Raw genomic sequence first — 12,780 nt, 5'->3', positions numbered from 1 at the left:
GCAGGCGGAGCTTGGGCGAGCCGGGGGCGGGGCCGCGCTGATGGGCAGCCGTGGGCCCCCTGAACTTACTGTCCCCTCCGTAGGGACCATCCCGCCGTCATCAAGCGGCGCTTCACCAGCGTCCTGGTGGTGTCCAGTCTCTCACCCCTGTGCGTGCTGCTCTGGAGGGAACTCACAGGCATCCAGGTGCGAAGGAGGCGGGGCAAAGGGGGAGAGAACTCAGGGGTCTTTGGGGGAGGAAGCAAGACTGATGCCCCCTTTCCTGTGGCTCAGCCAGGCACATCCCTGCTCACCCTGATGGGCTTCAGGCTGGAGGGCATTTTCCCAGCGGCGCTGCTGCCCCTGTTGCTGACCATGGTGAGTGCTCCTTTTGTATTTTTTCTTCTGGTCTTTGTTATCAGCCTGATGCGCAGTGCCTTGGTCTCCTCTTGATTGTATTCGATTTTTGGCTGATGGGAGACAGGGCTTTTGAGATGGCCCCAGGGTTCTCCGGTATGCATGGTCTGGAAATCCTGGCTGAGAGGATTTCAAGCTTGGAGTCTCAGGGGCATGGGCAAGGGTCTGGGCAAAAGCGGTGGGTTGTGGTGAAAGTGTTTTCTTGCCCTCAGATTCTTTTCCTGGGCCCACTGATGCAGCTCTCTATGGATTGCCCTTGTGACCTGGCAGATGGGCTGAAGGTTGTCCTGGGTGAGTCTTAACGGCTGAAGGGAAAGTAGGCACAGGCAGTCCAGGACAATGGGGCACGCAGTCAGTGGGCTGAGGGTGTGATCTGGACACGTGAAATGTTCTCTCTCTGGGTGTGTTTTCTCATCAGTAAACTGGAAACAGAGCTAGATGGCCTCTTAAGGGTTGATTCCCAACGTTCAAGGAGTTCCCTGGGAACCCCCAGCTGTATTTGGTGTGGACCAGAGAGCACTGTCCCCTGCTTCCCCAATCAGTGCTGGTCTTGGTTAAATTTTGGTGTGTCCAGAGTTTACTTCCAGGATGCCCTGCCTCAGCTAATGCCTTTCCATTCAGGTCGTCTCGAGACATTGGGTTTATGTTGGGTCCACACCCCTGTCCTCAGGAGTATTGATGCCTAACCTGAGTTTGACCAGGGTGAAGTTGTGGGAGAGGAGCCCTTGGAGCCTCTGGGGTCTCATTGTCCAATAGCCCGTCACTCACAGCTTATCCTGAATTCCTTCTGCAGCCCCGCGCTCCTGGGCCCGCTGCCTCACAGACATGCGTTGGCTGCGGAACCAAGTGATCGCCCCCCTGACAGAGGAGCTGGTGTTCCGGGCATGTATGCTGCCTATGTTAGCACCGTGCATGGGCCTGGGCCCTGCTGTGTTCACCTGCCCGCTCTTTTTTGGAGTTGGTGAGTCTGGCCAACTTGGTCCTGGTGTGTTCTCAGCATGAGAGCTGAGAAGGGGGCTTGAGGTGAGGGGCAGGCCTAGAAGGGAGGCTGGGAGGAATGACTGTGATGTGATTGTCACCTTTTTCCCAGCCCATTTTCACCACATTATTGAGCAGCTGCGTTTCCGCCAGAGCAGTGTGGGGAACATCTTCTTGTCTGCTGGTGAGTCCTGGCTAGCTGGCCTGGGTTAGGGTGTGTGATGATGTCCCTAATGGCCACTCTGGAGAAGGAATTGGGAACTGAGGGCTACAGTATTGGAGGGGCCACTGACCGTGGGAGTTGGGGTGCAGGACAGCTGTAGGTGGTGGGGCAGGCAGCCACTGCCCTGGGTGGAGGGGATGGTGGATCTTTGGCTGATGGGTGTGTAGTGCGGGGGCAGGAAGGGTGTGCAGGTGTGGTCACTCGCGGCCTCCCCGTCTCCAGCGTTCCAGTTCTCCTACACAGCCGTCTTCGGTGCCTACACTGCTTTCCTCTTCATCCGCACAGGTTGGTCCTCAGTCCCTCATGGGTCCCTGGGGGCCCACAGGAGCGGGTGGGAGAATGGGAATACTGTTTGTTCTAGGAACAAGTTCTTCTATTCCAGTCCTTGAGACAGGCTGGTCTGAGAGGTGGAAAGGAGCAGAGGCCGTGGTGTGTGGGTGGATGGCTGGGGTAGTGGGATCTTGATCTCCTGTTTCAGGGGATGAGGGTCACTAGCCCTAGAAGGGCCAGAGGAGGTGGTAGGGCTGCTCCCTGAGTTGCTGTCTTTTCCCCCAGGACACCTGATTGGGCCAGTTCTCTGCCATTCCTTCTGCAATTACATGGGTTTCCCGGCTGTTTGCGCGGCCTTGGAGCACCCACAGAGGCGGCCCCTGCTGGCAGGCTATGCCTTGGGTGTGGGACTCTTCCTGCTTCTGCTCCAGCCCCTCACGGACCCTAAGCTCTACGGCAGCCTTCCCCTTTGTGTGCTTTTGGAGCGGGCAGGGGACTCAGAGGCTCCCCTGTGCTCCTGACCTACGCTCCTGGATACGATATGAACTCTCACCGGATCCCCAGCCCTCCCCACCAAGGGGTACTGCAGGGGAGGGACTGGCTGGGGTCCCCGAGATCTCAGGAATTTTTGTAGGGGATTGAAGCCAGAGCTAGTTGAATCCCAGGGACCAAGAGAAAGGAGCAGATATCCAAAGGGTGCAGCCCCTTTCGAAAGGGGTGTTTACGAGCAGCTGTGAGTGAAGGGACAAGGGGCAGGTCCCAGGAGCCACACACTCCCTTCCTCACTTTGGACTGCTGCTTCTCTTAGCTCCTCTGCCTCTGAAAAGCTGCTCGGGGGTTTTTATTTATAAAACCTCTCCCCACCCCCACCCCCCAACTTCCTGGGTTTTCTCATTGTCTTTTTGCATCAGGACTTTGTATTGGGATATTAAAGAGATTTAACTTGGGTAACATGGCCTTGGACCTTTGGGAATCGGTCTATTTGGGATCTTGTGTGAGGACTCTGGGCACCTCTGAGGAGTGTGCCCACCACCTGTCCCAGCTACCTTCAACAGTGACATCTGGGCGGTGCATCCCGGCAGGTAGTTCCCTGGAGTACACACTGGGCTGGGAGCTCTGGTTGCTGGGGCCTGTGGCTTCCTCCTCCCTGAGCCATGCCCCAAAGTCCTAGTGTGGGTGGGTCTGAGACTGCAGGTGTGTGAGCCCTGCTCGTCCTGGGGCCTGTGGCTTGGCTGATGGGTCAGGGAGGGAACCATGGCCCTGGCCCTGACCTCAGCAATGGAGCCTCCGAGCTGTCTCCTCTGAGGGGAGGAGGATTGGCCTGAAGCCTCTGCCAGGACCTCCACAGTCTGCCTGCCTTGTTTTTCACAAGAGGAAATAGGTCTCAAATGGGAGAGAAACCTACTCCTGAATCACCAGAAGTAGAGGCTTTTCTGGTTCCCTCCACCTCGGACCTCTGCCCCAGAGGAACCCAGAACATAGGCTGCAGCTCTGAGGGCAGCGGCGGCGACTTTGCCAAGCAACACGGCGACTCCAGGGTCCTTCTCAGTACCTACGAGTGTTCTGCCTGCTCTCCATCATTTTTGGAAGGGCTCTCATTTCCCTGCCTGTGCCCTTTTAAAATTAGATTCTCGAACCCGGGAGGCGGACATTGCAGTGAGCCAAGATCACACCACTGTGCTCCAGCCTGGGCGACAGAGCGAGACTCCATCTTGGCGGTGGGCTGTGGGGGGCAGGTAGGAAATACTAGCCCTGTAAGTCCCCTTCCAGGCTCAAGGAAGTTGTCCCAGGGTCCCTTCCCTGAGGCTGGCCGCTGAGGGAAAGAAAAGGGATGTGCAGTCACTCCCCCACGATGCCTGCAGGCTGGCCGTGACGACATCCACCCGGATGGAAGGGGCAGCATCGCCTCCTGGGGTCCATCTCGGACCTGGCGGTCCAGAAAGGAAGAGGCTCAAGCCCACTGTGACTTGGCCATCCCAGGGGTTGGACTGGCACTGGGAGCACCGGGCAGAGGCCTGCTGGGCGCTTCCTATTCCAGAGGCTGGGGTTTCCTACATCAGCCTCCCCACTCTTACCGTACCTCCATCTCAGGAACTGCCCAGCCTCCTGCTCCCTTCCCCATCCTCCCCCTGCCTGTGGGCAGGAGGGCAGTGGTGCAGGCAGGGTTAGTGTCCCTGCTGTAGGAAAGGCAACTGACCAGGGGTCTGGAGGGGTGGTCATGGGGAGTGGCAGGGTTAGAACCTGAGACCCTGGACTCCCCCTCACCTCCCGCCATCATTCTCACATCCAGAGCACGCACAAGACTGCCGGATCACCATTCCCGACGGTCTCACCCACTGCCCAGAAGGTGGTACCTGCTTGCATTTACCTGCTAACTGAGGTGGGACGCTGGCCTTGGGTTTTAGAAAGTAAAGCAGCGGGCCTGGGAGACGAGTCTGCCAACGGCTTGGGTTTCATCTCTCTCTGTCTCTTACTACTTGTGGAGTCCTGGACAAATTATTTAATCTTCCTGTGACTTGATTTCTGTGTCCGTAAGAGGATAAAGTTAATTCCCTGAGTTAATACGTGTTAAATACTTAGAACAGGCCCCACCCCTCAAGTAAGTTCAGTACTACTAGTCCTGTCTGGGGAGTATACACAGTAAGCACCCAATAGTGACTTAAAACAGGGCCACAGCTGTCATCCTCACTACCCTCTGAAGAGGATGGCACAACTGACCTGCCCACCCACTGCTGAGTGGTGTGGGCTGGGGGCTGCACTAGGCTGGGGGGCTGCACTAGGATCCAGCATGGAGGGCAGGGGAGAGCCAGTTTTATTGAGCAAACTTCCCAGGACCTGGGACATCTTAAATCTCCCTTCCCCCAGGAGATAAGACCCCTAAACCTCCCCGGGGTCCTAGGACCACCTGACCCACCACTTGTAGTCTTCAGTGAGGAGGGGACCCTTATTTGGCAAGAGATGAACATGTGAGCAGCTGTCCGCCAGAGGAAAGGATGATGGCTGAAAGGAATGAGCCGCTGCAGGCGGTGTCTCTCCTGTCCAGCTCTGGACAGGACCTCCACGGCCCGACCTTGGTGGCCTCGGGCGCTGGCTGGCCTGGGCCTGCTGTGGCAGCACAGCTTCTGTTGAAGGCTTGGGGATGGCCAGGCTGCCAGCCTGGGGCAAGATCACTCGATCTCCAGGATGAGGTCGTCGCCTTCCAGTGTCATGTCCTTGGTCACGTGAACCTTGCGGACAGTGCCCTCCATGGGTGAGGTCACCACAGTCTCCATCTTCATGGCACTGAGCACACACAGGGGCTGGCCCTTGGTCACCTTGGCCCCTGCCGCCACTTTGATGTCTATCACCTTCCCAGGCATGGGCGCCCCGATCTGGCCCTTCACGTCCTTCAGGGCCTTGGGGTGGAAGTGCATCTCCTGAAGACACAGGCCAGAAGGGACATGAGCTCCCGGGCCTAGACAAGCCCCACCGCCCGGCTGGCCCTGGGGAAGACAATACCTTCATGGCCTGGGTGTCCTTGACCAAGATGGACCGCAGCTGCCCATTGAGCTCAAAGAAGACCTGCCTCTGGCTGGCCCGGTTCAGGTCGCTCACGGCCAGGGCTTTGATGTGCAGCGTCTTGCCCCGCTCCAGCTCCACCTGCAGGAAGGGTATGCAGACTCAGGGCTGGAGGCCAAGGTGGGAGAGCAGTCCCCCGGCCCTGGCCATAGGAAGTCCCCACAGTGGGCCTTGGCTCCTCGTTCCTAAAGGCCTAGCTCCCGGTCTCAAGAGTCCTTTCTGCTCCCAAAGCCCGTGAGGCTGAGTGACAGCCGAGCTAAACTCCAGTGCTCTGGGGCAGGGGGCCAGGGTGGAGTGTGGAGGAGCAGCAGAGCCACTGACCTCAAACTCCTCTGCGATCCTGGGTCCCTGAAGGAAGAGGCGAGTATTCAGGCTATCCAGGGGGCCAAAGGTGGCAGTGAAGTCCTTGAAGTGCGCAAACACATCGGGGTACATAGCTGCTGAGAGCACATCTTCCGGGGTCACCTCCTCCCCGTGCCGGTCTACCAGCTCCTTCTCCAGTGCCTGCAGATCCAGAGGAGGCAGGGAGGCTCCGGGCCGCCCCTCCACCCTCGGCAGGTCCTTTAGTACCTGGGGAGCAAAGCAGAGTGTCAGTCCCAATTCCTGCATCCAGCCCCCACCCTCACATCATGCTGGGCCTTCCCTACCTTAGAGCGAAAGGGTTCGGGGAACCCCCCATGGGGGACACCGATGTAGCCCTGCAGGAACTCCACCACGGAGCGGGGGAAGGATAGCTCTTCTGCCTGAGCTTCAGCCTCTGCCCGGCTCAATCCATTCTGTACCATAAACTGGGCCAGGTCCCCCACGATCTTGGAGGAGGGCGTCACCTGAGAAGGCCCTGGAGGTTAGGGTGCCAGGCACCTCAAGGCAGCCAGCAGCAGGTGCATGCAGGGCTGGGTCAGGTAGGAGAGCACTGGACCGGGCTCACCTTGATGAGATCGCCCAGCATCTGGTTGGCCTCCACATAGGCCTTCTTGACCTCCTTGAACTTGGAGCCGAGCCCCATGCTGTGGGCCTGGAAGTGCAGGTTGGTGTACTGGCCCCCTGGGATCTCATTCTCATACACGTCCGAGTTGCCAGACTTCATGGTGGCCGTGCAGTCGAAGGCCGCGTACAGTCCCCGAGCCCCCTCCCAGTACTCACTGTAGTCAAACACTCGCTCCATGGGCACCTCTGCAGGGAGGCCAGAGTCAGAGGAAGCCTTAGAAATGCATGACTCCTCCAGGACCCAGGGCTAGCTCAGGCCCCGTGTCTGACTCAGGTGATAGAAGGCGGCAAGGCCAGAGCAGGGCATCTGGATCCTAGGCACGTCCAGCACTACTGGGACTGGTGGTGGCTGCGGGTTGGAGAGGGGTGTGGCCACGGGCTGTTCTTCCTACCTGTGTCCAGGGGAGTCCCTCTGGTACAGGCCACCAGGGCCCCCATACTGGGCTGTGACGTCATCCCGGACATGGAATCGGCTGCCACGTCCACCACATCAGCTCCAGCCTGGGCACAGGCCAGCATGGCTGCCACGCCTGCCCCTGACGTGTCGTGGGTGTGGATGTGCAGTGGGAGGTCGGGGAAGCGGTCCCGGAGGGAGCTGACCAGCATGGTGCAGGCTGTGGGCTTCAGCAGCCCAGCCATATCCTGGGGGAAGTCAGGGAGAGAGATGGTAGAGGGGGCAGGACATGTGCCTGTGGGGGGGAGGGGGGGACACGGCCGGGACACAGAGGGAGAGATGGACAAGTGGCCCAGGCACCTTGATGCACAGGATGTGGGTGCCAGCTCGCACCAGCTCTTCGGCCAAGCCCATGTAGTACTGCAGTGAGTACTTGGTGCGGCTGGGGTCGGACACGTCGCCGGTGTAGGAGATGGCGGCCTCCACCACGCCTCCGGCACTTCCTGCCGCCTCCATGCCCAGCAGCATGTTGGGCAAGTAGTTGAGGGAGTCAAACACGCGGAAGACATCCATGCCGTTCTCTTTGGCCACCTCACAGAACCTGCGAGGGTGAGAGAGCCCAGGGCTGAGCCCCCACCCCACCTCCCTCTCAACAGTCTTCCCTGGCTCCTTCCTGACCCGCTCTACTGCCCCAGGGAATGAGATCCGAGGATCTGGCCTGGCAGGGGGTGTGGTATCCACAGGTCAGGGTGGGGGGGCACACAAGTGTGGACCAGGCCCTGGAGGATCAGCTAGGCCAGTGGCAGGCTGTGGAAGAGGGCACTGAGCAAGGAGTCCTGAGGCCTGGGTTCCAGTCCCAGCCCTGCACCGAGTGACCTGAGCAAGTCTCAGGCCTTCCACTGCCCCAGGAGTGGGGGTAATTTAGAATCCTGTTCAGCTCTGCAACTCCAATTCTACACTTCTCGATTATTTGCAAACAGCAGCCCCTGCTGCGTGTGGCCACAGAGAGACTTGGTGTCAGGCCCACTGTGGGGAACAGAGGCCATCACCACGTGGCTTGGTACCCTCTGGGCCACAACAGGTAGTATCCGCCCACCCCACCCCAGGCTCACTTGAAGACCACGTTGTCTGGGTAATTGGTGTAGCCCACAGCATTGGCCCCCCGCAGCAGCATCTGGAAAGGGATGTTGGGGATGAGCTCCCGGAGCTCCTGCAGCCGCCGCCAGGGGCACTCATACAGGAAGCGCATGGCGACATCAAATGTGGCTCCTGCACGGGAACCAAGAGGCCCAGATCAGCTCTGTGTGTCTGGGGAACTCCGCCAGGCCTTGCAGCCAGCTCTGCAGCCCAAGCCTCTGGCCCCAGTACCAGATCCTGCTCATCGCCACCGTCCCTGTGTTCCCTGCTCCAAGCCCCACAAATTTTTCCCTTGGCTGATCTCTCAGGGGGAGACCAGGCTCATTTGTGTCCCTTCTATGCCCCCTTTATAATCCCACCTTCTGTGCATCTCTGTGCTATAGTTAACTAACAGGCAAGTGTCTCCTCCTGACCCTGGGCCTCCCAGGATGCACCTGGTTTCAGCTCTGCAACCTCGTGCCAGCACCAGGCCTGGCTGGAGAGGGGGCTGTGCCTTCTTCAGTTCTTCCTCTTTGGTGTTCTTGGTGTTAACGTGTCTAGCTTGTCCCCAGTGGCCTAAGCCTTTGGGATTGGCCACACAGTGGGCACCCAATTCCTGCCAGGCGCTGCGCAACATGCCAGCCTACCTCCCCAGTTCTCCATGCTGAAGAGCTTGCTGAAGTTGTGGGCAACATAGGGGGAGATCTTTTTGAGATCGTGGGTTCGCACACGAGTGGCCAACAGTGACTGGTGGGCGTCCCTGAAGGTCGTGTCCATCAGCAGCAGCCCCTGGTGGTTCCGCACAGCTCGAGCAAAGCCCTCAGGCCCCTCTCGCAGCAGGATGTCTCTGAAACCAGCCGGGGGCGGGCCTAGGGTAGACAGGGGCATTGGTGCCCGTCCTGCAGGTGGCAATCTCCTATCTCCCCCATGAGTTGACAGAATGGATCTCACCTACCTATGGGCACTGCAGGGACAATGGGGTCCGTGGGGCTGGGGCTGGCCTTGACGGGAATCGGGGTGGTTGGGCCGTTTACCATGACATGGCCTGAGGAGAGAGTGAGCAGTGGGTCAGGGTGGGCTGGGCAGAGGCTGAGTAGAGGGCAGCAGTGACAGTGGCTGGGACACATCCCTCCAGGATCCCCGGGCTTCCAGCTGGCCCCTGTCCTCTCCAAAGCCAGGGCCTCCTGGGACCAGGCAGTGGGGACCTCTTGGGGGCCACGTGGATGGAAAAGTGGGGTCTCTCAGATCAGGAGCAAGGAGAGTGGTGAATGGGAGGGTGCGGGACAAGAGGACGCAGGGCCAGAATGAGGGCAGGGGTGAGGGGCAGAGGGCACTAGGAAGTTCTTTGGTCATGGGGAGTGGCAAGGAGGTAGGAGCAAGGGATTGGGAAAGGGAGGGGAAGGGTGGGGAGGGCAGGGCAGGGCAGTCTTGGGCCAGACCGAGGTAGTGCAACAGCTTTTGGGCCCGGTTCTGCGCAGGCCGCAGCTGGAACAGCTCTGGGTTCTCGTCGATGAACTGGGTGTCCACGGTGCCTGCCAGGAACTGCTGGTTGTTGAGCACATTCTGCAGGAAGGGGATGTTGGTCTGCAGGACAGAGGTGGATGGGAGGGTGTCACCATGCAGCACAAACAGGGAAGGCAGAGGAGAAAAGGCTGAAGGTGCCACCCCAGGCCAGCACAGCTTCTGGGCCTCACTGCAGAGGGGCACTTCCCCATCCCTCAGCCCTCCCCTCACTCCAGCAGAGCCCCCTAAGCTGTCAGGGCGTGGGCCTGCTCCCTCCATACTTGCTTACCCCGAAGCATGTGCTGAAGGCCACCCCCTCCTGCCTCCCTGCAGCCTAGAACAGGGCTCAGCCTTTCTTCCAGCAGTGTGACCCACAGCAGTCACCCTCAGCCCCCGGCCCACGCTTCCCCAAAGAGGGCTCTGCCCGCAACAGACCGCACTCTGGCACTCTCACTAAGCCACTCCCCCCAGTCGAGTCCGGCGGGCGCGCTCCCGCCTTGCTGCTCGTTCCCTGGGCTTCCAAGCCATCTTGCTCTCCTGTCCCTTCTTCCCCAGCTCCTCACACATCACATGCTCCCAGGAGGCCCCGTCCCGGGGCTGCAGCACCAGTGACAGGCTCTGTCTCCAGGGCAAGACCCAGAGGCGCAACTGCCTCCCGGGCCCTTCCTTGTTCACCCCTCACATAAGTTCAGCAAGTCCACAGCCAGGTTCCTGCCTGTGCACCCAGTCCTCCTGTGCCCAGTGGGTGCCCCACTGTCCCCCCAGTTACCAAAACCTGCATCCCATCACCCTCACCACCCACTCCTCCATGTCACTGGTCAACCCAGAGGATTCGACCACAGCCATTTCGGGACCCTGTGACCTCTTCTCCATCGCCAGGCCACACCCTCCACCGCCCTTCTCATCATGGCCACCTCCAGCCACATCAAACTTGCCTCGAGCTCCACACCTTTGCACTTGCCCGGGAAGCTCTCCTTGAACTTCTGAACTCAAAGGCCTTCGTCCTGGCCTGACACCCTCGGCAGAGCTGATGCTCACCTTTCCAGCAGGCCCCTGAGGAACGCCGGTGGGCAAGCGCACCCCTCGGTTTCACCTGCTCATCTGCCTGGGAACCCCTTGGGGGCAGGGTGCTGCCTGAGGCATGTGTCAGTGTGCTTTGTGCACAGGGGCCCTCGGTGCCACTCATTAAATGGCTGGGTGACAACATGAGGCTGGGCCAGGGCGAGTATAACTTAAACGGCCACATGGGGACATGGGGGCCAGCACTGTGAGAGGTGCTCCAAGGCCTGTGAAAGCATGGCCTGTGCGTGTAGCAACAGCCCTGGCTTCCACCTCAGAGAAAACATCTCCATGCGTCACTTATTCATGATCCCTGTTGGCACCTTCGACAGGGACTGAAGGCCACCTGGACCTCTCTGAGCTCGCCCTCTCCTCTTGGGCTCCCATCACCTGGAGGCCTGGATAGAAAGGTGCCTCCTCCCAGCCTGTCAGGTGCCCACCACAGAGTGGGGCCCTGCCAGCAGTGCCGCGCCTGTCTGCCCTTGAGCCTTGCCCCCGCCTCTCCTGAAGAGACGCTGACATTTCAGCTGGGCCAAGGCATGGCACAGGAGAAGGGACGCAGCTAACGAAACCATCCAAAGAGCCCCGATTGCGCAGGGTGAGCAGGACCCTTGGAGGCCTCCCTTTCCCACACTGCGTCTCCCTTTTGTAGACGTCTCCCCTCTGTGACTGTCGGGCTGCCCATCCTCTCCTCTGTTCTGTAAGCTCTATGGGGGCAGGAACCAGGCCCATCCGGTTCCTGATGAGCCCACCTCCCAGCACTGGGCGGCCATGGTGGATGCTGGTAAACATCTATATTTAGAGTGAATTAAAACTTTTTCTGTTTTTCTTTGAGACACAGTGTGTCGCCCAGGCTGGAGTGCAGTGGCGCAATCTCAGCTCACTGCAACCTCTGGCTCCCTGGTCCATGCGATTATCGTGCCTCATCCTGACAGACATGCCCTACCACACCCAGCTAATTTTTGTATTTTTAATATAGACGGGTTTTGCCATGTTGGCCAGGCTGGTCTCGAACTCCAGGCCTCAAGTGATCCACCCGCCTCGGCCTCCCAAAGTGCTGGGATTACAGGCATGAGCTACTGCGCCCGGTGGAAAACATTTTTGATGGGGAGAAGAGGAACAAAGCCACAGCTGGTGCCACTGCACATCAGAGTTGACCTGCACCAGGACTGAATCTCCCTCATTTTACAAACACCACAGCCGAAGCCCAGTGAGTGGTGACAGTGAGAATGGCTTCCGGCTGCCCATAAGCCCCTCACAAGCTGCAGCTGTCCTCCCCTCTCGCCCCTAGGAAATGCTTAAAGTATGTACCATCCATCTCTCCTGACCTACAGGAGGAACTTGTTTTCAGTGGTCGGGTAACGTGCCCAGGACTACACTGCTGTGCCGACAGGATCAGAATTCCAATCTTGGGTTTCCCCGAGTTTCCTGCCACCTGGTCCATGGGGATCAGGGCTGGAGGGAGAACGAGGATGGCTGAGGTTTAGGTGGCCTAAGGACCAGGAGACACGGGGAGGTGGTGACTTCCCCTGTTTCCCAACTGGGCAGACCGCTGGTGGTGGCGGGCAGCTGGAAGGAGACCAGGCTCGCCGAGCCACCCAAGCCCCAGCTTTCTCCACCAGGAAGCAAGGAACCTCCCCCACCTCACGCCGGGAGCCCTTTCTCTGAGCCGAGCTGGTTCCGAGCCGCTCTTCCAGGAAAATAGCCCGGCGGGGACAGAGCGGGAAGGAGGGGCCACAGGCGCTGCGAGGACGCACAGCTTCCCACTGCGTGCCCCCGGCCGTTGCGAAGCCGCGCCGCGCAGACCAATCCGGCCCGAGGCGGAGGCCGGTTGGCTCCGGAACGCCTGGCCGGCGGGGCGGGCGGGGCAGCTGGGGAGGGAGGGAGAGGCAGCAGAAACAGGGCGGGGCGGCGGGGGCGGGGCGCCTGCCCGGAGGCCGAGCCCTTTCGGCCCCACCCCGCAGCAGCCTTGCCAGGGGGGCCGCCCGAGCCCCCCCACGATCAAACCCCGTGTCGGTTGGGGACCCTCCACGTGACTCGGTGATGCAGAACGGTTATGACCTTCAGCGTGTGTCTGTGAATGCGAGGGTCCCAGCAACAGTGCGGGTTTGCGCTCGGCCCTGCCCGTGGGTGCAGGGACGTGTGGGTGTGTGGGCATGTGTGGGTGTGTTGGGGAGGGTGCCCAGCGACATGTGACAAAGACTCCCGTCTCCGGGAGATGGTGAAGGGGTCCGCGAGCTGGCGCTTTGTCTGGCTGTCTGCAGAGTGAGGTTCGCGCCGCGGCGGCGGGCGCCCG

The 12,780-nt window shown here is 60.0% G+C and overlaps 2 protein-coding genes across 6 annotated transcripts in view; one reads left to right on the top strand and one right to left on the bottom strand.

Moving 5' to 3' along the window:
• Positions 1-4: 4 nt before the first annotated feature.
• On the top strand, positions 5-2,823 carry RCE1 (Ras converting CAAX endopeptidase 1). Of its 3 annotated transcripts, none has more exons than XM_011942402.1 (7): positions 5-186; positions 278-357; positions 609-687; positions 1,190-1,357; positions 1,487-1,558; positions 1,820-1,882; positions 2,153-2,823. In XM_011942402.1, exons 2-7 carry the CDS (start codon positions 298-300, stop codon positions 2,386-2,388), a joined length of 678 nt encoding a protein of 225 aa, XP_011797792.1. In that variant the 5' UTR covers positions 5-186; positions 278-297; the 3' UTR covers positions 2,389-2,823. The 3 variants fall into 3 exon arrangements, with proteins under 3 accessions (XP_011797792.1, XP_011797791.1, XP_011797793.1); XM_011942401.1 differs by having other exon boundaries at positions 31-186; positions 274-357; XM_011942403.1 differs by lacking the exon at positions 1,820-1,882 and having other exon boundaries at positions 31-186; positions 274-357.
• A 1,835-nt stretch (positions 2,824-4,658) lies between these two features.
• The window catches only part of PC (pyruvate carboxylase), a 112,899-nt gene continuing 104,777 nt past the window's right edge, over positions 4,659-12,780 (bottom strand). For all 3 annotated transcript variants that reach the window (XM_011942399.1, XM_011942400.1, XM_011942398.1), the window contains 11 exons: positions 9,362-9,506; positions 8,878-8,967; positions 8,570-8,791; positions 7,919-8,075; positions 7,167-7,407; positions 6,805-7,054; positions 6,354-6,598; positions 6,073-6,252; positions 5,747-5,995; positions 5,366-5,506; positions 4,659-5,283 (listed from right to left, as the gene is read on the bottom strand). In XM_011942399.1, the coding sequence (XP_011797789.1) occupies positions 5,035-5,283; positions 5,366-5,506; positions 5,747-5,995; positions 6,073-6,252; positions 6,354-6,598; positions 6,805-7,054; positions 7,167-7,407; positions 7,919-8,075; positions 8,570-8,791; positions 8,878-8,967; positions 9,362-9,506 (2,169 nt within the window). In that variant the 3' untranslated portion in view covers positions 4,659-5,034. The remainder of the gene's footprint in view (positions 5,284-5,365; positions 5,507-5,746; positions 5,996-6,072; positions 6,253-6,353; positions 6,599-6,804; positions 7,055-7,166; positions 7,408-7,918; positions 8,076-8,569; positions 8,792-8,877; positions 8,968-9,361; positions 9,507-12,780) is intronic.

This window comes from Colobus angolensis, unplaced genomic scaffold, assembly GCF_000951035.1.
Source record: "Colobus angolensis palliatus isolate OR3802 unplaced genomic scaffold, Cang.pa_1.0 Scaffold21, whole genome shotgun sequence".
Taxonomy (NCBI): Eukaryota; Metazoa; Chordata; class Mammalia; order Primates; family Cercopithecidae; genus Colobus; species Colobus angolensis.
This window is presented reverse-complemented; position numbering and strand designations above follow the sequence as displayed.